We start from the raw sequence: 25,140 nt of genomic DNA, 5'->3' as shown, positions 1-25,140 counted from the left end.
GTGATGGTGGATGTCATGGTGGATGTGATGGTGGATGTCATGGTGGATGTGGTGTTGATGGTGGATGTGATGGTGGATGTGGTGTTGATGGTGGATGTGGTGATGGATGCGGTGGATGTGGTGGTGGTGGATGGGGTGGTGGTGGTGGTGGTGGATGGGGTGGTGGTGGATGTAGTGGTGGTGGATACGGTGATGGTGGTGGTGGATGTCATGGTGGATGTGGAGGTGATGGTGGATGTGGAGGTGATGGTGGATGTGGTGGTGGTGGTGGTGGATGTGGTGGTGGTGGTGGTGGATGGGGTGGTGGTGGATGGGGTGGTGGTGGTGGTGGTGGTGGATGGGGTGGTGGATGTAGTGGTGGTGGATGTGGTGGTGGATGTAGTGGTGGTGGTGGTGGTGGTGGTGGATACGGTGATGGTGGTGGTGGATGTCATGGTGGATGTGGAGGTGATGGTGGATGTGGAGGTGATGGTGGATGTGGAGGTGATGGTGGATGTGGTGGTGGTGGTGGATGTGGTGGTGGATGTGGTGGTGGTGGTGGTGGATGTGGTGGTGGTGGTGGTGGATGTGATGGTGGATGTGTTGTGGATGTGGTGATGGTGGATGCGGTGGTGGTGGATGGGGTGGATGTGGTGATGGTGGATACGGTGGTGGTGGATGGGGTGGTGGTTGTGGTGGTGGATGTAGTGGTGGTGGGTGTGGTGGTCCTGTGGGTTCCATAAGGGTTTGTGACAGAGAAAAGATGATCTTATTTCAATAACATACACGGCCCTTCAACCTGATTGTTGCCCTGGTAACGGACACCGCTGAAAGGCTGCTGAAGAAGCGCTGGTGGTGGAATAGGCAGAATCCTGGTGAGGAATCCCAGGGGCAGACGGTGGATGGAGAAGGACAGCGGGTGGGGATAGATCCGGGGCAAGGGGTGAAGGGGTGGCATATCTAACATTACATCCCTGAGTGCCAAGCATTGTTGTACATTACTGTGCCAGAGTTCAGCAAGAAACGAGATGTTATTTAAAAAAAAAAAGTTACCCTTACCGTGCGTATGCATATAATGTAGGTGTATCGATGTTTATTCAGAAGTTCAAGTTTGCCGGCATGGTAGACTAATACATTTACAGATGTTAGTATCGTGCGTATATAGGCTAATGGTCAGGAACATTAACTTAGGACTCTGTGTCAAAGAACAGTCACCGCCATTGTGAAATGGTGTAAAAAGATACAGCATAGCGCTGCATTATAGCTCTTTCAAGTTCATTACATGGAACATTTGTATAATAAACACAATTGAGTAATAAATACAATAAAGGGTGTGGGTGGTAATTGTTCCAGACAAGCATGAGAGAGGCTAAATAATGATGCCGCAGCACAATGGAGTGAGCATAGGAAGAGGCCAATGGAACAAAAACAAGCTTTGCTCGGACTAAAAAGGAAATGCTAACAGGAAATAAACAAAACATAACAGTAAATAAACTAAACCAAACACTGAGTTGAGTATCCAGGTAACGTAAGAGGAACTGCACTAGCTATAGATGAGGAGCAGAAGGGTGAAAGTAAAGATCGCAAGGATAGTAAGGAAGGACAGGGTATTGGTAATGGTGCAGCAGACAAGAGAGGCCAAGAAGCTCATCTCAGTGGGTGGCTGAGCGCCGTGAAAGCAACAGGTCTGAGCGGAGGGCAGTGCCTCTTTCTGCTTCACTCGAAGCACACAGGCAAAGAAGGGGGTGTGGGGGGGGGCAATGCTGCGTTTGTTCTCAGAGGGTAGGGGAAGGGCCCCAAACGTGAAGCGGGAGGGGGAATACCCAGAAATACTAGTAACGTACATGAAATTAAGTGTTCTAAAATAAAGTGTGCAGTGCACTCTGATGTACATACAGCACTGTAAATTATATCATGCATTGCACGTTAGGTTGTACAGGGCTGTGAAAGTCCACCCATCCAACGTGAAGAGATACGGAGCCCTGCTACAGTGTGGTGGCAAAGTGGGAAATAAAAAGCAACCGACAACAAGGGAGGAGTTGCACATCGCCGAGCAGAAGTAAAGACCCGTGCGTTAAAGGGCGGTGCTCTGTTGTGCAAGCAGCTCCAACATAGTGAATATGACGAGCCGCATAAAAAAAACAAGCGCAGCACTCTCTCCCAGGACGCCAGACGAAGGGCCGAGTTCAAGTCTAAATAAATAAAACATTTCACAAAGGCACACACACGAGAGATGAGTCATGGGGTACTTACAATTTTCAGCCTGATAGTCTGGCACAAACTGCTCGTCATTGTCAGGTACCTGAGCTGAAGAGAGAGAGAGAGAAACAAAACGGAGGGCATTGTTGTGGGGAAGGGGGAGGAGAAATGCGACACAGCCGAAACTGAAAGCACGGCTGGCCGGCCGTGAAAGCCTTTGATCCGGCAGGGGGTGGAGCGGCACCAAGCCGTGAGGGGGGAGAGAGTGGGGAGAGGGCGGAGCAGGAAGAGCTGCTCTCGGCAGGCTGGGGAACAGATGCTGCTGGGGAACTGATGAGGGGAGGTGCCCTGAAGAAATGCGACACGGCAGGCAGGGGAGGGGGCGGAGCGGGGGTGTGGGAGGAGTGCGGCTGAGGGAAAAGACATGCAAGGCAGGCGGCTGGGGGCATGTGCACGCGTTTTTAATGTCAATGCGCATGCGCATTGAGCTTGAATTTCACGGGCACTGCAAGGAATCGCCATCGATTCCTTGCAAGTTGGTTAATGTCTGTTTAAGTCCCCATAGTCTCGCAAGCTCAATGCGCATGGGCATTGACAGGCGAGACCTAAAAATGGACCACATAACAAGGAGGTTGTAGTGTACCCGTAGAGCCCATAAAGGGGAGCCGCCACTGGTCCAGGGACACTGTTCCATCAAACCAAACCAATCCATCCACTCAATCATCCATCTTTTCACTTATACAACCCCATTCATCCATCCTTTCACTCATCTATCCATCCTTTCCCTCCATCCATCCATCCATCCTCCCTTTGGCTCATCCATCTATCCACCCTTTCAGCCAGCCATCCATTAATAATAATAATAATAATACTGGATTTTGTAAAGCGCGAACAGCTACCTCGCTAGGAGGTGTCCCGCCGCCATTCTTACACCCATCCCTCCACCCTTCGTTCCATCCATACATCCCTCCACCCAGCCATCTATCCTTTCATCCAAACATCCTTCTACCCTACCTTTTACTCATTTATCCCTTTTTAGGTCTCACGCTTAGCGTTGCAGTGTGCAGCACTGTTCGTGCAGCGCGACACCTTATGTAGGGGGTTTTGAAAGCTGACCACACGCTCGTGCATGTGGTTTTGCTTTTGCCGGCAGCCATTGGGTTTCGCGTGCCTTTTTTTTAAAAAAAAGGCACGCAATTGGGCAAAGCGCCCGCCTATGCTCCGCCCATTCCTGTCCGTGTCTAGCACGCTCAGCTGTGCGCGCGCGCCTCACTCCCTTGACCCCGCTACTCTGTGGTGCGCGCGCACCACTGGTTTCCTTTCACTTTCGCGTGGCCGTGTCACTTTCGCGCCGCGTGGCCATTGCTTGTTTTAATATGAATAGGACTATGTAATCTTCACAGAAATGATAGTGAATGTGAGTTATTTGTTTTCATAATTTTGTTTTTTTATTTTACTTCTGAGGCAGATGAAATCTTACGGCTCCTTAAAGTAAATGCAGCATTGTTTTTCTGAATTTCAAAAAGTTAGGTAGTTATAATAGGAGCCATTGCGGCTACCAAGTTGGGTGCATAGGTAGAGATCCCCATGTTGAAGCTACCTGTCCATGCAGTACCACCTGCTGAGCATGCTAGTGGGTTCTTGACCACCCACAGGCCTGTGTTTTCACACTCTTCTTGATGAGAGCAAGGCACAAGAATATTTATTTTTCCCCAGTAGTCAAGGCCTCAAGGCAAGTGGCGTCGCGAGTAAATAAACATTATCAATGCAGCCCCCTGGGCCCCAGTAGAAGAGCACCAAGCGCAGCAGATACGCACCTACGGGCCACGACTCCTCCCAGCTGCGGCGACTCCCAGCTGTCGTCTGCCTCCGGTGCTCTCGTGTCCTCCACATGGTTATACCCTGCATGTCTCGCACCGTGGGTCCTCAGTCCAGAGCCAGGGAGATCTAGTGGCGTCAGTCGGGAAGAGATTGTCAAGGCTTTGGCTGCTCCGACTCCTGGCCTGGTGATGCTGGCTGCTGGTGCCGCGAAAACCCCTCACAGCACTGGACGACTGCAGCAGCCCCAGGAAGCGGTTCTATTAGCTGCAGACACCGCCGGCAGCACAACACCACCCACGCCTGAGCCAGCCCTGCCCCAACCGCGCTCCCGTCCCTTCCTCCCCCTCCCTGCTGCACTCACAGCTCAGCTCTCTCGCCACCCCCAGAGCTGGAGCTTCCAAGTTATAGACCTTCCAGCCTCCCATAGCAGTACTGGCCCCATCTCCCCGCCTCCCATAGCAGGCCTGGATGCATCTGCTGATGAAGAGGATAACCCTTCCTTCTTACTGAATTTGGCATTGATTATTTTATAGAAGCCAGCACGGTCTGGTTCGCTCATCTTGAATACCAATTTTTTTAAATGCTCATTGTCCTTGACACGGTCATCCTTTAGGCTGGAAAGGTGTGTAACCATGAGCCATGCTGATTGAAGTAAATTCAGGTATTTAAAGTTTGCCACTTGTTCCAGAACCACATTGTTCATAAAAAATATAACTTAGACAGTACGTCTGTTTCTGGTGTCACATACCATGATTTTAGCTTGCTTGATTTCGAGTTTGTTTTTTGCACAATATAGTGAAAGGGGTGCCAGAGATCGCTGCAGCCCTACTGCTGTGTGGTCGAATAGTAGAAGATCGTCCGCATCCTGGAGCCAGTGAATGTAGGATCCAGCAAATTTAGGTGGAAAGGTGCAGGTAGAGGCCAGGGCTTTATTTAGCAGAGGGAGGAGGGCAGATGCACAGATAAAATATTCAGATTCTTTATTCGTTTAGGGGCAGACTTCAAGGGCTGCATCCCACGTCTGTGATTGGGCTGTATGCTCTCCACTCCCACGTTCCCTCACCACATTCTTCTCAAACCATTTACTGTGAATTGTAGAAATGGAGAACAATTAGCCTGTAATGAGCGAGCTTTGATGGTAACTATACTGTGGGTAAAGCATTTGTAGATGGTCCATTTTGTCTGGGAATGCCTGCACATGCAAACTGCTTCTGCTGGCCCAGCTGCACACAAAGTAATATTTTGGAAGCAAAAGGGGAGGGATGGCCTAAAAAGGAGAGGGACGGAACGGCAAACAGCCCTCAAAATCGTACTGTTCCTTATTTATCAGCGCTCAACTTGAACTCAGGAACAGAGTAGAGGTTCCCCCAGCGTTCCCCCACTTATCTCGATATAAATGCTACCCCACCTGTGTCACTTGGACTAGTGTCACCTACAGACTTAAATCAAGCTAGGGTCAGTGAGTCGCTCCACTAGACTCCAATTGAACTTGGTTTGATGCTTGCCTGTTGCATGCACTAGGCCCAGCCACACATGTGAGGTAGCATTTTTTATCTAAACAAGTGGGAAAACACTGGATGGTAGGAATTTTGTGGACTCTTTCTCGTTCTGGAATTTGAAGTCACAGAAATGCAATGAAACTGTGCAAATGTAGGCAACGTTTGAGGTTTGCAGGACATTGTGGGTAAGGACACTTTGTATTTTCCATGTGAGGCATATCACCCGTGACTCCCCTGGGTGTCTAGTTTTGAGAAATATCTGGGTGTGGTAGGTTTCCCTGGATGGCCATCAATCTTTGTCCACAAAAACGCTGCTATCGCAGTTGCCAAATCAGATCCTTTTTGTGAAAGTAAATGTTGATGTCTCCATATCTATATTTTATTTTGGTGCCTTTCCTATCAAGCACACAAGTTAGGTACTCCTTTTTTTTTTTTTTTTTTTTTTTTTTAAGAATTAGGGGAATGCTGAGTAGAAGGAAATGTGTGGCTTCCTGCTGATTCCAGAACTTTCCAGCACAGAAATGAGAGAAAATTTGTTTTTTTTCTAGTTGAAGTTTGAGGTTTACAAGGGATTCTGGATAAAACGTCGTGGGGAGAGCCATGCAAGTCATCCCATCTTGGATTCCAATAGTTGTCTAGTTTTTATAAATGTACAGATATGCTAGGTTTCCCTTGGTGCTGGCTAAGCTAGTGCCTAAATACACAGCTACCCAATTTGCAAAAAGCAGATCAGTTTGGAGTGGAAAAATATGATGCATGTATGATGCATGATGCATGATGCATTTTGGGCCGGTACCTGTCGCTGGAACTTAGGCTTACCTGTTAACTGGAGTGCCAATTTTTATCAGAAGACACGAGAGCATAGAGTATTAGGATATTTATTATTACCAATTGGATTTCGTTGCATTTGTGCCATCCAATTGTAAGCTAGCCTTTAAGAAAGAAGACACTTTATAAAATACCCTCTAAATCATATGCTTGTATGGATACCCACAAAGTCAGAAGTACAAAAACCACTTCTTCTAAGCTCAATATCTTTTGTCCATTTCAAGAATACATAGGTTATCTTGATGCCTATTTGTTACTTTGCATACTTCACCATATGAATTGTCTATACTCAGTACACAATGAAAACAACTTTTGTACTATGCAGTTCAGTTGTTGGGTCTGCGTACCTTGGGTTCTTGGAGAACTTAGAAACCCTATATATCCCCACAACCAAAAGGGTCTACCGAGCATAATGGAACATTGATTTTGTAAATTGGCCATCTTGACAAAAAGTTACAGATAAAAAATGTTGTCACTTTTTAATATTTCTTTATTCCAACAGTTTCATTAGGGAAACGTTGAGGAATCTACACGTGCAACCCCTTGCTCAATTCATAATTTTGTCTACTTTTCAGAAATATGGATCATCTATGAGTTTCCCACTGGTTTGCACCACAAAGTGGAAGTAGGTTAAAAGCACGAAAAAGATAAATGAACTACCTTTTTGAAAAATAACAAAATTGTGGTGAATTTCGTATTTTTTTATTCAGCTCTGCATGTTCCTGTAAACTGGGAAGATGGTGACTTTCGCACATCAAGCAGTTCATTGATTCTATTTTTATGAAGGAAAAATTGCACTTTTATCCAGGGCCCATTTTTCCCATTTTTTCCGAACAGCTCAAAATGTAGCTCTATTTTGGCAATTTTTTCGGTCCGCGCCAGGGTAATCCACAAGTCCTCTTTACTTTTTTAAACACCAGGCTGTTGGGGAGGAAAAAAAGATGCCAATTTGGCGTGAATAGCTTATTTGGACCAAAAGTTATGGTGGTGTAAGCAGGAACTATCCCTAATAGTCCAGGAAAGGCTTGGCATGGTGAGAGGGGAGGCCTAGCAGCGAAAGGGATAAGGCCAATGCACGGTGAAGAATTGTTCACCATGTAGTTTAGTTGAACAGGGATACCTGTCTTGTAAATCACATTGTCACTGTAATTACCGCCCCAGTACATGTGTGCAGTGGTCGAGACGCTGCTGAAACTAGAGTTTAGTTTGTCGAAGACTTGTCTTTTATTATTCTTTGCATGTCCTGGTTCAGGAGGACGGGCTTTGCAAGAGCCTAGACCTGCATCTAGTGTTCTACACAGTAATTAGATTTGCACATGTCTGTTGTAGACTGAGCCGCTGAAATTATTCCTTTCTGTGTCCACAGCTTTTCTGCATTATTATGGCTAGGGCACTTTTGTCACTTAATAACCATCTGCATAATATGAACATTTCACTAAAAAATTATGTTTGTAGCTCAAACCCTATTAAAAAAAATGTGCAATGTGGTGCTGTGCAGTGACTGAAGCTTCACAAAAGTTAACTGGTCACCTTTCAGTTGATGATCACTGTCGCCTTTTCCAGCCATGAATGACCGCCCCAATGCTGTTCCAATATAGTAAAGATTGCAAACCTGCCTCTTTAAAAAGCTCTGCATTCGTGTAACATTTGCACAGGCAGCACTTGTGTTAAAAGTCCCAAAGTAGGGAAATAAAACAGATTAAGAGATGTGCCGCATTCTTGTGTATAATTTTGCTTTTTGCTTCTGCATAATTTGGTCAACCCGCCACGTAATTGCTGCCTATTTGCAGTGGCCCTGATGATAGTTTGTGTGTGGATGACCAGTGTGTCAATTTTTGGATATAGTGTGTTAGCAGAAGTGATACTGGTCAGCCACACGTATTTGTTGTGTAGAATAACTGAAAGGTAACTTTCTTCGGCGGTTATGTTTCCAATATCCTTCGTTGCAATATTTCTTTCTGATTTCGAAAGGCGATACTAGGGGGGCTCTCGTTTGCTGGTTGTTTTGTATTCCAACTTCACAATGGCTAGTTGGCAGTTTGTTCTTGATTCTTGCTGGTTTGTGCTTGGGCAGGCAGTGATTTTTCCGGATTCTGTTTTGACAGTAGTCCTAACCTTGCAGTCTCCTCTAAAATCCATGAATGGATGATGACTGACATCACTTCTTTAACCAGGTAGGGCTGTGAAGAGGTGTGGCGCAGCAGCCAGGGTGCCTGACTCCAGACCACGGGGTTCACCGTTCGATCCCCGGCGCCGGCAGCAGGTCAGCCCAGCACCATGTGACTCTGGGCAATAGCTCGCTTAATCTTCCCGACGGCCCCCAGCGCCGGGAACCCACTTCGGAGGCAGCTGTGCGCTTTACAAATTCAAGGGTATTATGATTATTATTATTATTGCAGTTGTGCTTGCTGCAATCAAAAACAGGTTGGCAAACTAGCACAGTGCATGCCTGTTCTAGGTTGAACCGCCTTCTTTGGGCAATTGAAAATCTGAGCTTTAGAAATTAAAAACTGTATTTAAGATGATGATACCAGACTCCGGACGAGTTCTTGGTAACTAATAGTACTTTCAGGCAATGTGTACATTGCATGTATTGTCTTTCCTTACCCAATATAACACAATTGGGTTCTCACCCGCTCTTATTATTTCTATCCCAAACAGTTTCCAAGTAGTGTGATCTTGCAGTTTGTTCACAGTGTTAATATGCATTGAGGATTAAGGCATGGCCTGATTGATCTCTGTTGATTTTCGACCATTCTAACCGTGCATGTTCTTCCCTACACACTTAGCATGAGTGATTTCTTTCTCTTTCTGTGTGCATTTTTGATGAGTGGAAATCTTTGGCGTGATGCATTGAATCGTGATCCCCATTATGTGTTAAGAATGAAGGCGTATTGTTATATGCACTGCAAGATTCAATAGCTCTCTACTCCGGCCAGCTGAATACAAGTCTTTTTACTTTAGTAAGCACGATTATGGAGCCTACTCTTCTGTTAAAATTAATTCTTTTGTTTTTAGATGTTTCTCACCGTGTATCTCAGCAACAATGAACAGCATTTTACAGAGGTGCCGATCACACCAGAAACCACCTGCCGAGATATCATCGAGCTATGTAAAGAACCTGGTGAAGTAGACTGTCATCTTGCCCAAGTATGGCGAAACTCAGGTATGGCATGCTTAAAACTCCATCAATCTTTAAATCCAAACCATTATTTGCTTGATAGATCCTTCCTCTTTCCCATCCACCATCACCGGTTGGTAAATTCAGCAGTTACCTTGTAATTGAGACAAGTTAGATGTTGTAATGTGATTTCTTTAATTTTATCTTTAAAATGTTTAATTTAAAATACCATGCATACTTGTTTGCAGATTATTGTGAACATTTTATGTTGTATTTCTATGGTTCTAGCTCCATCCATATTCAGGAAATAGGCCTGGTAATTGGCAATACCAGAAACTTCCCAAAAGGCCAGAGAGCATTACTCTCAAAATCGTTATACCTGAAAATGTACAAGGTCTAGTGTTATCAGGATTGTATTATTCGAAGGATTGTATACTAAGGTGCCCTTTAAAGGGGTTGTGATGGTTATCGGATGTGTTTTAGATCTGCCTTGAGACAGCTTTAGCTATTTTGCTATCCTCATGTTTTCCCAAAAGTTGGGATAAAAATACCTAAAAGGTGTCAGGAATTTGAAAAATTGTGAACTCGTGTTTCTTGACAGTTTTGCACACACCTCTTCCACACTGCTACTGTGTGTAACTCTTCTTATTTGTATTTTATTGAGGAATACAAAATAAATGACAAAACTTTCTATTCATCACCCCAGCTGGGGAACTATACACCATTCCAAGCATAGTAATAGGGATATCTACCCACCCCTCCACCTCTTATGACCGAAGTCGAGAAAAAAGAAGCATGCTTTAAAGGAAAGAAACTCGACCTCATCCATCCCCTCATAACCCAACTACCCCCTCCCCACTTATTCAACCCCACACTCCAGTCAGCAGGACGAGGTCTAACCCCACCATTACAAGGCACCAATATATTGTTCCATAAGGAACTGTTCGTTGAGCCCCAGAGCTGTCAGTAAGACATTTTTATAGCTTACTGGAGGGAGTTGCTAAGTCTCCTTCAAAGAGACCAAAGACCCTCAACAAGGAGGAAGCACAGCCATCCGCACATCAGCCTACAAACAGGCTTCTATTTAGCCTCAAATCACAAGTGAGTTTCATTCACATTACTGGTAAGCTGTTCCATTGATGAAAGTGACGAGTCTGAGGAACCACTGAGTGAGCCAAGGAGATTCTGTTCTCTTCCAGTTGTGTGCCTTATACAATTTACTAGCTCCTAGGCATTGCAAGATTCTGTGTCATTCATGTTTCATCATCATTTGAAGTGCAGTAGGTTTCAGCCCCAAAAGCAGCACCTCTGGAGTAAAGGGAAGGGGGAACACCAGCACACCAGCACACCTGTCTGACAGTTGTTTCCAAAAAGCGCAGTGCTTGGGACAGTGCTGGAGGGGATGTGAGGCATTCGGGGATGTGCCACATATCTGGTAGCAGTCAGAGCTTGTATTTGGATAGATGTAGTGCAGGCAAGGCAAACAATACTTTATAATGAATTTTCTGCCCTGAGTGGATGTGGAAGATGAGTTTGTGCTCTTCTCTGTCTGTTCCCCTTCTTCCAAGTGATTTTCGTTCCTAGCGGGCGTTTCTTATGCAAGGAACAGTAAAAACAAATTTGTGATGGTGCCTATCAATTTTGGAATGGTGTTTCACCCAAGAGGGGTGTTCAAGTATGTGTTGCATTGCCTTTTTTTTTTTTTACCCAACCAGATGAATTCATTCAGGGGTCTTTGAACTATGACACGGTCCTTTTGCCTCCAGTTCTTTTCAGGCTCTAGCATAGACCATTCCACTGCAATCCTCAGTTGTGTGGCAGAATAATAGGGGGAAGGGGGTCTTCTTGGCAAGTCAACCACCTACTTCTCTGGACTGAACTAGCAATCTCTTAAGAACCCTAGAAGTCTTGCCTTTTTCATATGAAGTGAAGTAATTGTTTCTGGATATGATTTAAGTATGGGGTGTCTATCCACACTGGCACTGCCTGAAGAAAATATTGGAGTCCAGGAAGAACGTCCTTTTTAGGTTTTGACTGGCCATGCGCTTTGCGCATGTGCCAAAAAACCTCTTGAGTTGTGTGTGTGTGTTTGGGTCGGCCCTCGTCATTCATTGGCTGGCTCTATAAATGGAGCCTAGCCATTGGACGAGGGGCCTGTCCGTCAATGCCGGACCAGACCCGGGGGCGTTCCCGAGATTCTTTGGCTTTTGCCGACGTCACGCGACGTCAGGCGAAAGCCGGGAACGCCCCCGAATCTGGTCCGGCATTGCCGGCACCTGCCTCTGCTATTTTGGTCCTCTAGCGCTTGGGAGCGCTTGATTTTGTTCTAGCGCTTGAGAGCGCTGTATTTTGCATCTAGCGCTGAGGAGCGCTTTGTCCGCCCAAGCGAGTGCCACCTCGCTTTTATTTGTGAATTCCCGGGAGGCTACCCCGGATTGCGGCAAAAAGAAGTTCCCCTCGGCCTCAGCAGCGCGACCCGGAGCCTGGGGGGCTCGTCTGCAGGGCCGCGCTGCCATTGGCTGTCTCGCCAGCCTATCAAGCTTTAGCCTGGCCGGAGGGTTGCCCGGCAACGGGAGAAGCGTCCTCGAGGACGTCGGGGAAAATGGCGGCCTAATCGCGGCTGGGGCGCCGGCCGCACGTACTGCCCAAGAGGAAGAAGGAGCCCAGCGTCTTGTCCTCGGCGAGGCTCTCGAGGGTGAGAGAGCCCCGCCCGCGGCCCGGTAAGGAGGAGAGCCAAGCTCCGGACGAGGAAGGAGACTGCCAGCGTCCCCGCAGCCTACAGAGAGACTGAGCCGGTGAGTGATTCGAGGGAGAGGGGGCGTCGGTGCCCGCCCCTCCCCTCCAGCGAGAAGGCGCAGGAAAGTTAGGTGCCGGCTAGCCAGACACAAAAGGCGTGCGTTGTACCCGACAGAGCTGGACAGGGGCTACAGCACAGAGCAGGGTCCTTTCACGGGGGAATCCTGGGAGGTGATCGTGTAAGAGAACCTCCTGAGGGGTTGTGAGGATAGAGGAAAGCAGTCTGCTGGGGTCAGGGGCGCAGAGTGGGACTGCTGGCGATGCAGTCAAGGTATTTTGGAATGTGACGGTGTCTTCCACGGTAAACGTATGCATACACCTCCCCCGAGTGCCCAACTGCAAGTGAAATGGATATTCTGAGGTTTTTGTTGGGTCCTGGCTCCATACGAATGAATGGCCCAGAACCGGTTTTGTGACATGGAGGGGTTCTCCAAGTGTACCATCATAGTGGCATTAAACTAGCCTCCCTGCCTTTGGCTGCATCACGTACAGGAGTGATGACAGCATACCATTTTTTGTGAAGCAGTGGTATACCCAGACTTTATTTTGTGCCCAGGAGAGGCGAGCCACCTGGCTTAACTCAAATTCTCACTTTAATGTGCGACCCAGAGTCTTCTGCTGACATTCTGAGCGTATTTATGTCCCCTGCAATTATGGAAAGACTTGTTTGTTTTCTCTGGCAAAAACAAAAGTAACGTTATAGATAGGAGAATTTGTGAGTGATTACTTAAACAAAAAAAAGTAGTTTGCCCCGACCATGCACTGCTTATGACTTTACATATGCCAGCCCTCATGACCTGTTTTAGGACATCATTGGTGACATCATCCAAAGACACTGCGAGTTTATTTTACAGTTTACATAGTGACACGTAGCTACCATATTACTTTTCAATCTAATTTTGCCTGTGTCTGGCTGATGGGTGTGTCTACAAAATTGTGTGCTGCTAATGCATCGTAGGTTTGTAGAAGTATTCAACATGTTATACATGTTAAGACTATCCCTGTGTGCAGTTGAGTTTGTCCAGCGCAAACGAGCAAAACACACAAGTTCTTAGGCTCTGAGGGGAAAGTTTACCACAGGGCATATGTTCTATACACAAAATACTAAAGGCTTCATCTACAAGAGAATTGTGCAGTGTCGTAAGCCATTTGCTGTACCATGCTGCGTCATTTTCGAAGCACAGGGCTGCATCATATTAACAATAATACAATACATCCCTGTGCTTTCCACAGCGCTGGTGAACAATTGTATGCCATGCGTCAGGACAGGCACAATTGCGTCGGTTTGCAAGTATCCCTGTAATTGTGTTTGTACAGGAAGGGAGACCTTCCTGCAACAAAAACAACATCAGTGGGATTTTCTTCTTTCTTGGCATGCAGCATTCTGCAGCGTGACTAGAAGAGAGAAAAACTAGTAGAAATAAAAGTATTTCTCCTCAATGTGCTATGCCTTGGCTGGAGAGAGGTAGGATTTAGACGTATTCTCAGTTTTACCAAATGTAAATCTGGGAATCAATGGATATGCACCCACAGCAACACCTGTGGACTGCCTCCACGGGTAGCACAGTTCACTGTAACAATCAACCACAGATATAAGAAAAGCCCTTGTGTTCACCCTGTATACAGTTTTACAATACATGCTTCTCTACTCCAATCAACATCATTTATCACTGTAAGTTTGGTGACTTTTCGTGTTTTGATAGAGATAAAGTCTGTTCGTAGCAGGGCATTCGTTTTGTGACAAGTGTTAAGCAATATTTTTAGGTACGTTGCTTTATCTGAATAGTTTTATATAGGTTGTACACAAGAGTTTTCTTATATCTGTGGTTGATTGTTGAAGTGAACTGCGCTACCTGTGGAGTGTATGGTATAAGGCCAGTGTGACATATAACCTATGCTTTCTACGTCTAATGGGGTTGTTTCTGCGATGGCGTTAATGATGCTTCGTATTCTTCTGAGCTATTTTGTACTTACTTTCAAAGCTCTAATGCCATACCCGTTTATGGGGAAATGTTTACAAAAGAAGCTTAGATTATGTCATGCTGTCATAGAACATGCCTTTAGTGATGTAGATTGTGAAGTTGTAAGCACTGCATGGCAGTGGCGCATGTTATTGGCGATTTTGTTTTCTTTTTGTTAAAACATTAATGTTACTGACAAATTCACCTAACCATAACGATTCTTTAACCTTTTTGGGTTTTATTCAAGTGAAATTCTAGAGATATTTTTTACATAAAGTAATGTTTCATTACTATATGTAAAGAAAACCCCGCTGCATGGAGCCTTCATGTTGTGCTCATCGGTGAGTTGACACAGGGCCAAAAGGTTTTTAAATGGGGAGGGGCGAGGGAGCAAAGGGCCCACCCCCCCTCCCTGAGCCTTAATATGCCCTCAGGACTCTATCCTCCAGGGCCTATTAAAAAAATTATGAGGTTGTGGTGGAGTGAGGCCCTCTCCCAGAGCCTTTTTAGACACTAGGGATCTCATGCCCCATGGCCCTTTTTAGGTTTTGACTGGCCATGCGCTTTGCGCATGTGCCAAAAAACCTCTTGAGTTGTGTGTGTGTGTTTGGGTCGGCCCTCGTCATTCATTGGCTGGCTCCATAAATGGAGCCTAGCCATTGGACGAGGGGCCTGTCCGTCAATGCCGGACCAGACACGGGGGCGTTCCCGAGATTCTTTGGCTTTTGCCGACGTCACGCGAAAGCCGGGAACGCCCCCGAATCTGGTCCGGCATTGCCGGCACCTGCCTCTGCCTTCCTGCTCGGGACATTGCACAAAAGTCGCTCGATAGCCCCTCCCTCCCGCTCCGTGGCAGCCCGTCTCCCTCCCTCTCCTCAGGCCGGCCAGCCGAAGGAAGCAGCCGTCCGCCTCCAGCCAGGGCCGCGCTGGGATTGGCCCAGCCGGCCCAGCCTCCACCACGTCATCGGGAGGAGGAGTGGAGAGCAGGAAGCAAGAGATCTGCCGGAAGATGTCCAGGTGAGTGCTTTGTTTTTTAGTTTGTTGCTTTGTCCGTGTGTGTGTGTGTCTGTTCCCGCCCCTCACCCTCCCGCTGTCAGTGTGTGGCCGTTCCCGACCCCCCTCCCGCTCTTCGTGCCTTTCCGCCCCCCCTCCTCCGTTTACCTCGTGTGTGGCCGTTCCCGACCCCCCCTCCCGCTCTTCGTGCCTTTCCTCACTAAATCTCTGCCGAGATTTCACGGTGTTTACTCTCCTGCCGAGTATGCAGGTGGTGAGGCTGCACCCCCAGCTGGCCAGTATAGTGCTCCGTACCTTTGAATGTCAGTGATGTACATGTACTCTAATGCTTCCGAAGAGGCCCAAAGTCGTTATCATGTCTAAAACGCACAATGACGTACATTTTAATCCCCCCGTGTACCCAGTACCTGTAATAACAAATGATATTAAAGTTTTACAAATTATGACCCAACTCAGGGCTATTCCTTTTATCGACCGTGGAAAGATGAAAGGCGGAGTCAGCCCGGTTAAGTGTCAACACATTATGCTCACGTATTCTGATAGAGGTAAGACAGCGTGCCCAATTGATGGCATTGCATCTGAATTTGCAGATTTTTTAAAATTATATTTACTTTAGCGAAAAAGTCGGGGGGGGGGCCTGCGCGCTGACTCCGACTTTCATCCTCCTGGGGTCGATGCAAATGAGTTAGTGGCATTTGAGGAGGATGATACTGACGCACCTGATGTTTTAAATGTAGTCAGGCCGTTTCCGGTCGATCTTGCTAACATTGTATATTGCAAGTTCAGAATTCTTCACCTGAGGAAATAAAAGCGTAAGTACATATGCGTGTGTGTGTAAGAAAAAGCTCTAATACACCGAGAAATGCAGAACTATCTCCAAACCTAATGTACAGGTACTGGATATATAGTTAGTTTTGGGTTCCAAAATAAGCGAACTGTGATCCCGGCTACCTCTCTTGACCAAACTGTGTGACACTTGGCAAACCGTGGTGGCAGTTACTTGCAATTGTAATAAAATGACTCTGCGAATCTCTTTGAGTAAGACAATTCCTTGTAAGAGCAACAGAGCTCAGTGGTTCGTATTTAATTTATCTGGGTTTAAGTAGGACGGGAGTATAACACACAGAAGGCGAGAAATAAGAGAATGTAAGTTGTGTTTTTTTAATGAATTCTGCAAAGGATCTTAATACGTCAAGTGTGTTTCATATCAGCAAGCTGACTCGCTGTAACATTTGCGCGCATTTGGTTAAACTCGTGCTAATAACTCGGCCTGAAGCAAATATAGCGCCTTCATTATTAATGGAGGATGTGACGTATGGGCCAGAGTTGCCGACTTTGGTGTTGGGGAAACCAGGTTCGAGTGTGACATACGCCCAATTTCATCCTGTGATTCTGGGCAAATCACTTAATCTGCCCGAGCCTAACAAAAATGAATGTGTCCTTGGGTAAGCAACTGGTACTTGTGTAAAGCGCTCTGATACATTCGGGTCGATTTCACGCTAAGGCAACCCCCCCCCCTCCAAGAAAAACAATGTGCATATACACCGCTTGCTTACACGGCCTGGCTTCTTCTAAGCGCTGTGGTAGCAGCAGATGCGGCTATGAACACAAATCATTTTGGACGGTAGAGTGGAAAAGGTTGAGCCCGAGGCCTGTACTAGAAGCGTACAGTACTGCGGCATGTGCACGAACCCTCTGAAGGAAGGTCCTTACTCCATGTCCGTATGGGAGGGAGGGGCAGGTAAAAAAAAAATCTGTTCAAATCGTGTTCCGTCCTCGCTGGGAGAGAACGGCGCACACTCAATACGGTTTTAACAATGGACAGAAAACTAGAACACAGCTTGCACAATAATTATTTCGTTAGAATGATTTATTATTAAAAGTCTCGGCTGTCCAGCCAAACACGTAAAGAACAGCACGAGCATAGCTGGTGTTGGGTCAGCGCGGCCCACGCGCCCGTCCGGCGCAGCGTGGCCCTGCAGCTGGGAGAGGGGCGCCTGCGCCGTGGTGTCAGGGCGCAAGCGCCCCCGCGTGGCTTCAGGTGGTGTCAGGGTCGCAAGCACGTACCTGCAGGTGGTGCTTTCAGCGCTGTTGGGCAACCTTTTACTGTACACTGCTATAATTTTGTTGCCGTTCGTATTACTTGTTAGATGTCTCATTGTGAGAGGCCAAGGAGTGTATGATCATGACATCTCCAATCCATGCTTTATGTTTCTGAGTAAGTATGATGTACCCTGGTAGTTAGTGGAGGAAGCTAAGAGAAGTGTTGCCAATTCTATTTTGGGTTGAAATAATTATAGCACCAGTGCGTTTAGGTCTAATAGCGGTGGTTTTAATGCACATAATCATTACTTTCAGTAAGGGCATACTACCATTTCGCACTGGTCTCTTTATTTCCGTGCTGCAGTGCCCATTATTAGCAATGTTCAAAAAGGCTACTGTACATTTATTGTGAAAGTGCAAGTACGAGAGAACGGTCACTGCTGCGAGGTCAAAAACTGAATGGGCATAGTCTGTCGTATTTAATATGAAAGGTGGGTTCAAACAATAACTTTCAGTGTCAAAGGATTGCACTACTGTGCAGGACATCACATTGTGTTGCTTTCAAGGAAGCCCGCTGCATGTCTTTTCCCATGCCTGATACATACGAGTCTGACACTACTTAACCACCAGCTTAGAAGTAATGTCTAATCAGGGAATCTCGAGTTTACTGTATGGTACAGGCCTTTGTTTCTCCGGGAAGTATGTGCTATATTTGTACAGTTCCATCCTACAGACCTTCCAATCAATGTTTTTTCTGCAAGAGCCCCTTATCTGGAAGGTCGTAGGCAGCGTCCTCTGTATTCCCACCCTCAGGCCATGCATCTGTGTTCTTCGGTTCATGGTTCAAGGTGTAGCGCTAACATGACCATCACAGATCTGTAATGGGGCTTTCAGCCTGCTAGGAAGGTCTGTCTAATAAAACTGGTAAAAACTGTCTGACTACGGGTGTTGCCCTACACCTCAAACCAGAAGTCCACTTAAAGTTATGGCACGAAGCACGCAGATGTCTAGAAGTGCTGGGACCTCTGTAAATGAGTTACAAACGCGAGAATCTGAAATTGTGTCCTTCCTAGCCATTTCTTTAGCACAAGAGGCTGACCTTGGTTGTTCTGGGTGTGTGGGTGTGTGTGGCTCTGGGTGTGTGTGGCTCTGGGTGTGTGTGGCTCTGGGTGTGTGTGGCTCTGGGTGTGTGTGGCTCTGGGTGTGTGTGGCTCTGGGTGTGTGTGGCTCTGGGTGTGTGGCTCTGGGTGTGTGGGTGTGTGTGTGGCTCTGGGTGTGTGGGTGTGTGTGTGGCTCTGGGTGTGTGGGTGTGTGTGTGTGGATCTGGGTGTGTGTGTGGCTCTGGGTGTGTGTGTGGCTCTGGGTGGGTGTGTGGGGGGGCTCTGTGTGGCTGTGTGTGTGGGGGGCTCTGTGTAGGTGTGTGTGTGGGGGGGCTCTGTGTGTGTGGGGGCTCTCTGTGGGTGTTTGTGTGTGTCATTTGCGAGAGAATAAGCTATTGGCATTGTAAATGACAATGACATTTATTTATGTTTAAAAAAACATAAATAAAAATAATGTCAAGAGCAATGCCAATAGCTCTAACTTTAACAAAGGCAAAACCATTGCCTTGTAAATGCTTGTTGATGGTTTTGCAACTGGTTATTCTGTAACTTCAGGTCCCGCCTAATTACTTACATTGGTGGGGGGGTAGTTGGCATTAAATAATTCCCTGGTAGTCTTAGGAATTCGAACTGCTGTGTATTTAAGAGACTTTTTGGTCCAGCAGAATGGGGGTTCCTGACTCAATTCAGTCACTTTGTCCTGTCTACGAGTAGAGTTCAGGGCCTCTTATTTGATTTGTCTAATTTACTTTTGTAGCCAAAGCTGACTTTAATGTCAGCCCCATAACTGCAGGGAGGGAGGACTGTTAAATCCCCAACATGAGCAGGACATTATATGCATACAAGGATATCTTATATTCTTGGGCATTGAAAGTCATCCGAGTCACTGAGTCCAATTACCTAACCAGTGATGCCAGTGGCTCAATAAAGAGGGCAAAGGGTAGTTGTAAGAGTGGGCATCCCTGTCTGGTGCCACTGCGTAACTTAAAATCTTAAGAAGTGCAGCCATTTAGGTCGACTGACTGACTGGTGGGCATAGTTAGAGGAGAACATGTTAAAAAAAATCGGTGGGCTCAAGAATTCGTTCATCCGGTCGAAGGCCTCTTCTGAATCTAGGGACACGAGTAAAGCTAGGGTCTTTTTAACTGAGATCTTTTCAACCAGGTGCGGAGTAGACATGCTATATCATGCATCTCGTGCCCCTGAATGAATCCACTCTGGTCTGGATAGACCAGGGTGCGGAGGACCTCATCCAGGCAGGTGGCCAACATTTTAATGTAGTTTTGCATCAATATTGAGTAGGGCTATATTGGGCGATGTAAAATACAGAGTTGGGCATCCTTCCTTGCCTTACTAGCAGAACTTAACTAATCGATTCACCTATAGAGGTCATTGTGGTGCTATGCTAGTGCAATAAGTGAACAAAGATGTGAGTTTTAGGGCCAGTTTGCTCACAAATGTTTTTGAAAATTGTCTTTTGTATCGGTCTTCGCTAGGGGTTTTGTTATTCTTTAACGATTTATTGTCTTGCTTGATCGAGCCCACCTGGATGGGCTGTTGTATCTCCTCCCTCTGCTGTGCTTTAAGTTTGGGGATGGGCTCTGTAACAACAGAGGCGTGCGAACCTTTCACAAGAATCTGCTCTGTCATCACATTTGTATAAGGAGGTATGAACTCCTTAAAAGAAGAGGTGTTATTCAGACAAGGATTTACGTTAGTTTTGCAGCGTGAATCTTTCTGGATTCACTATGCTGTGCATTATTCCGCGATCTGGTCCGGATTCGTAGTCTTTTTTCTCTTTTTTTTTTTTTTTTTTTTTTGTAGCCCAGGTGGGCGTCGACGTCCCACCATTTGGTGCACCTTCGTGACGTCGGCACGCTTCCTGCGGAAGCTCCCACCCTTGGGCGCCATCTTCAGATTCGTTTTTCCGCCGTTGGGTCTGGATCGTCGCATGAAGCTCCGGAGAAGTTTCAGGAGAAAAGAAGGAAATACACCAAGTTTTTTGAGGAAAAAGGACCGAGGGAAGTCGGAGAAGAAGACCTCCTAGAGCCAGAACGAAGGAAGAGGAAAAAACCTCGTGGTACTCGACGGCCAAGGAGAAAGCGCGCGCAGGGGGCCCCCTGAGCGAGCACATGGACAACACCCCATTCAAGTTCTGCCGTAATTGCCACCACAAGTACGCGCAGAAGGACCAGCATCCGGTCTGCAACCTCTGCCTGCCGATCGACCACTCCAGCGAGGATTGCAACGCCTGTTCAATCTTCACGCCGAAGACTCTGAGAGTTCGAGCGAGACAGAGGGTGGCCCACCACACGATGCAAGGGAAAGGGACCACGCTGAGCCTCTACCAGCTGGGTGCCACCTCCTACGAAGAGGAGAACATCGCCGAGGGACCAGATGACTTCACGGTCGTAGAGACCGATGTGAGACCTTCAAAAAAGGTAGGAGAGTCTACGACCCCGAAAACCCAGACAGGGCCGAGAAAGCCTGAGGGAGAACCCCGAAAAGCAGAGGCTAAGTCCTCGAAAGGAGCGCCGGCGACGAAAGTTTCGACGTCCGAAGCCGCATCCTCCGAAAGGCCCAGCGGATCCTTCGAAAAGGACTCCCAGATGGCAAAGACCAGCGAAAAGCAAAGGTCGTCGAAGCAGGCCCTCGAGAAGGGACCCTCGAGCGAGAAGACGCTCAGAACGGCCTCGACGTCGAAGGTACCGTCGAAGAGACCTGCCGAAAAGCTCGACGCCGAGCAAGCGGCAGAGATGGAGAAAAAAAGAAGAAGGCTCGAGGCCGAAATGAAGAGTATGCTCCAGAGGAAGAGAGCCTTCGAGGAAACAATGAAGAACTATACGATTCCCTCGAAGACCTACTCGACTCCCTCGAAGACCGCTGCGACCGCCGAAGAGGTAGAGGTGCAGGAGGACTTCGAAGCCGAGGAGCCGCCGAAAACTCCAAACCCCGCAGATGAGGGAGAAGAGGAAGATTTCTACCGCTCGGAAGGAGATTACCTCCGAGAGAGCTACTACTCAGAATCCTCGGCGTCGCTAGAGGAAGAATGGCAGGATCTCGAGGCCGATAACCCCGAGGAACCTGTGGAGACATACCCTTCGAGGCCTTCGCCGCCAGACGACATCGGGGCTTACTATGAGGTCGTTAAGAAGGCTGCAGCAGTCTACAATGTGAAGTTGGAAGAGGAACAGACAAAAGCTGACTTCCTGCTAGAGACTTTGCTCCCCTCACAGACGAAAAGCAGCTTCCTGCCCATGCTGAAGAGCGTCACGGCCCAAGGGACTGAAGCCTTCAAGGAACCGGCCACATGCAGGTCAGTGACCCCGAGGACGGAGAAGAAATACAAGTTCTCCTCCGAGGACCCCCCTTATATCCAGGGCACCGTGGCAGCTGACTCCATAATCGCGGCAACGGCCAGAAGAAGGGCCAACGTGCCAACCACATCTGGGCCACCACCTGATAAGGAAAGCAGGAGGATGGACCTCACTGGAAGGAAAATTGAAAGAAATGCCGCTATGCATTGGAGGATGGCAAACTCCAATGCACTCCTGAATAGACACCAATATCAGCACTGGGATGAGATGAGCCAGTTGCTGAAACACATGCCTGAGGAGTACAGGCAGAGGGCAGCCCACCTCGTGGAGGGGGGAAAGGACATAGCAAACGCATGCCTGAAGACAGCCCTAGATGGGGCAGAAACATCTAGCAGGCTGATGGCCATAGGCATCACTGAGAGAAGGCAAGCCTGGCTCAGAATATCAGGCTTCAAGGCAGAAGTGCAAAATAACATCCTGAACACCCCCTTCAACAGGGAGACGATGTTCGGGGCATCAGTAGATGACAAACTGGCTCAGCTGAAGGAGGACAATGAGACAGCCAAATCGATGGGAGCCCTACAATTCAGGGGGATGCGGAGAGGCACCCCCACAAGGAGACCAAATGGTAGAGGGGGAAACCAGCAATCGCATTCGCAACAGTCGCACCACCATGGTCAACAGAGTGACAACCAATGGCACCAGGGTCAACAGAGGCAGAATTGGAACTCCCAGAATAGGGGCCAGTCCTTTCGAGGGAGAGGAAACGGACGGGGCCAGAGACGGAGAGGTGGTGATCAACCCCCCCAAAAGTGACTCCATGAAGGAGGCGCTCACCCACCCAAAGCCTCAGGGGGGAGAGCACCAACAGCTAAGGGGAGGCTCACACGGACACGGCTCAAGAGAACACACAACACCAGTAGGGGGAAGGTTGAGATTTTTTCTACACGAATGGAGAAAAATAACCACAGACAAGTGGATACTAAACATTATACAGCACGGATATTGCATAGAGTTGGAAAAATATCCACCAAGCAGAAAGCCAAAGAGAAGGGGTCACAAGGGCAAAGAACTGCAGTTGCTCCAAGAGGAAGCTCAAGAACTGCTCCTCAAAGAGGCCATAGAACAAGTCCCGCACAGAGAACGGAACAAGGGGGTGTACTCAAACTACTTCCTAGTACCAAAGGCGGACGAAAGCCTAAGACCCATCTTGGACCTACGCTTCCTGAACACCTACGTAAAAACTCAAAAGTTCAAGATGACTTCCCGGCAAGAGGTCATCCCACAAATAAGGCCCGGGGACTACTTGTCCACGATAGACCTAAAAGACGCATACCTGCACATCCCCATGAACAGGAAACACAAACACATGTTAAGATTCAAGGTGAACAAAGACCACTACCAGTTCACAACCCTGGCTTTCGGGCTCAAGTCAGCACCAAGGGTCTTTACCAAATGCCTCGCGGCGGTGGCCGCACACCTACGAAGGGAGGGTATACACGTGTACCCCTACCTGGACGACTGGCTCGTGAAAGCAAGCTCTTACACGAGATGCAAAGCTCACGCAGAACAGGTCACAAGAACGCTCACGAACCTGGGCTTCTCCATCCACTGGAGGAAGTGCTCCATGGACCCAGAACAAGTGAAAATCTTCCTGGGAGCCCTGATCAACACGGTCGAATGCAGAGTGACACCCAGCGAGAAGAGAACACTCAGCCTGCTGAGGGAGAAACGTCACTACCAGAAGGGGCAAGTTCTGACAGTGAGGATGGTGAGCAAGATCTTGGGGATGATGGCGTCATGCATCCACCTGGTCCCCAATGTTCGGCTAAAGATGAGACCACTACAGGAGTGGCTGCAACAGCAATGGTCGCAAGCAGAAGGAAGTTGGGAAGATCTAGTGGTTGTTACGCACAATGTGCAGGAGGAGATGAAATGGTGGACGAAGGAGAATATAACGATGGGGAAGCATCTAACGCCACCGGACCCAACTGTGACATCACCACAGACGCATCCCAGAAAGGATGGGGCGCACATATGAACAGGCTCAGAGTGAGGGGTCTGTGGAACCCAGGAGATGCGGTCAAGCACATCAACTACCTGGAACTGAAAACAGTGTTGCTGGCCCTCAAGGCCTTCCAAAAGCACCTTTACAACAAAAGGGTGATGATACAGACAGACAACACCACAACGATGTTTTACATCAACAAGCAAGGGGGGACTCAGTCATTCCCTCTGTCGAGCTTGGCTCAGGAAATATGGAGATGGGCGATCCCACTCAGGATAGACCTGCTTGCCATACACCTGCCAGGGAAGGACAATGTGGAAGCGGATTCGCTCAGCAGGCAAGCATCGGTGTCCCACGAATGGGAACTGAACAACCAAGAGACTGAGAACCTGTTCAGGAGGTGGGGCACACCAACAATAGACCTGTTTGCAACACGCCAGAATGCAAAATGCCAACACTTTGCATTGAGGGAACAGGAACCAATGTCCCATGGGAATGCCCTATGGATAAGCTGGTCAAAGAAATTTGCCTACGCTTTTCCACCGACGCCACTGATCCCCAGAGTCCTGAACAAGTGCAGGTCGAGCAACATGACTCTCATCCTGGTGGCTCCCCAATGGGCGAGGCAGACTTGGTACTCTCAGATTATGGAGATGTCGCAGGGCAGAGCACACAAGTTCCCAAAAAGAAGAGACCTTCTCTCCATGGAAGGGGGACAAGTTCTACACCCAGAACCAGAAAGGCTCTGCCTGTCAGCGTGGCTCCTGAGGACTTCGAGTTCGCACATCTAAAACTACCAGAGAGCACACTTCGGGTGCTGAGAGAAGCAAGGAGACCCAGCACGCGGAAGTGCTATATGGAGAAATGGAAGAGGTTCACGCAGTGGTGCCATAGGAAAAACCTGGAGAGAAAACTGACTAGAGAGTCTACAGTACTCAGATACCTGACGCACCTGATCAAAGCCAAACTAAGCTCGTCCTCGCTGAGGGTTCACCTGGCAGCGATTGTGGCATACACAAGAGGAGAAACAGGGAGAAGTTTCTTCACTTCCAGAGTAGTGAAAAGGTTCTTGGAAGGAGCAAAGAGAATAGCGCCACCCAAGAGGATGCCGCCGCCGGCATGGAACTTGAACGTGGTACTGACGGAACTCATGAAGCCACCGTTTGAACCCATCCATAAAGCGTCACTACAAATGCTGACAATGAAGACAGCCTTTCTAGTAGCAATAACATCGCTACGCAGAGTGAGCGAGCTACAAGCTTTGACGCTGCAAGAACCGTACATACAAATACACAGTGACAGGGTCGTGATGAGGACAGACCCGCATTTCATGCCCAAGGTAGTATCTAAATTCCACATGAACCAAAGTATCCAGATTCCTAGCTTCTTCCAGAAGCCCACGTCAAACGCGGAGAGGGCGCTCCACACTCTGGATGCAAGGCGGGCAGTAATGC

General features: G+C 47.8%; 1 protein-coding gene across 2 annotated transcripts in view; it reads left to right on the top strand.

Annotated features, from left to right (window-relative positions):
• TP53BP2 (tumor protein p53 binding protein 2) overlaps positions 1 to 25,140 on the top strand; it is a 330,278-nt gene that overhangs the window by 76,661 nt on the left and 228,477 nt on the right. For both annotated transcript variants that reach the window (XM_086927962.1, XM_086927963.1), the window contains exon 2: positions 9,345 to 9,492. In XM_086927962.1, coding sequence (XP_086784088.1) covers positions 9,345 to 9,492 — 148 coding nt within the window. The remainder of the gene's footprint in view (positions 1 to 9,344; positions 9,493 to 25,140) is intronic.

Source organism: Lissotriton vulgaris, chromosome 6, assembly GCF_964263255.1.
Source record: "Lissotriton vulgaris chromosome 6, aLisVul1.2, whole genome shotgun sequence".
Lineage (NCBI taxonomy): Eukaryota > Metazoa > Chordata > Amphibia > Caudata > Salamandridae > Lissotriton > Lissotriton vulgaris.
Note: the sequence above shows the minus strand (reverse complement) of the source record. Positions and strands in the feature narration are given on the sequence as shown.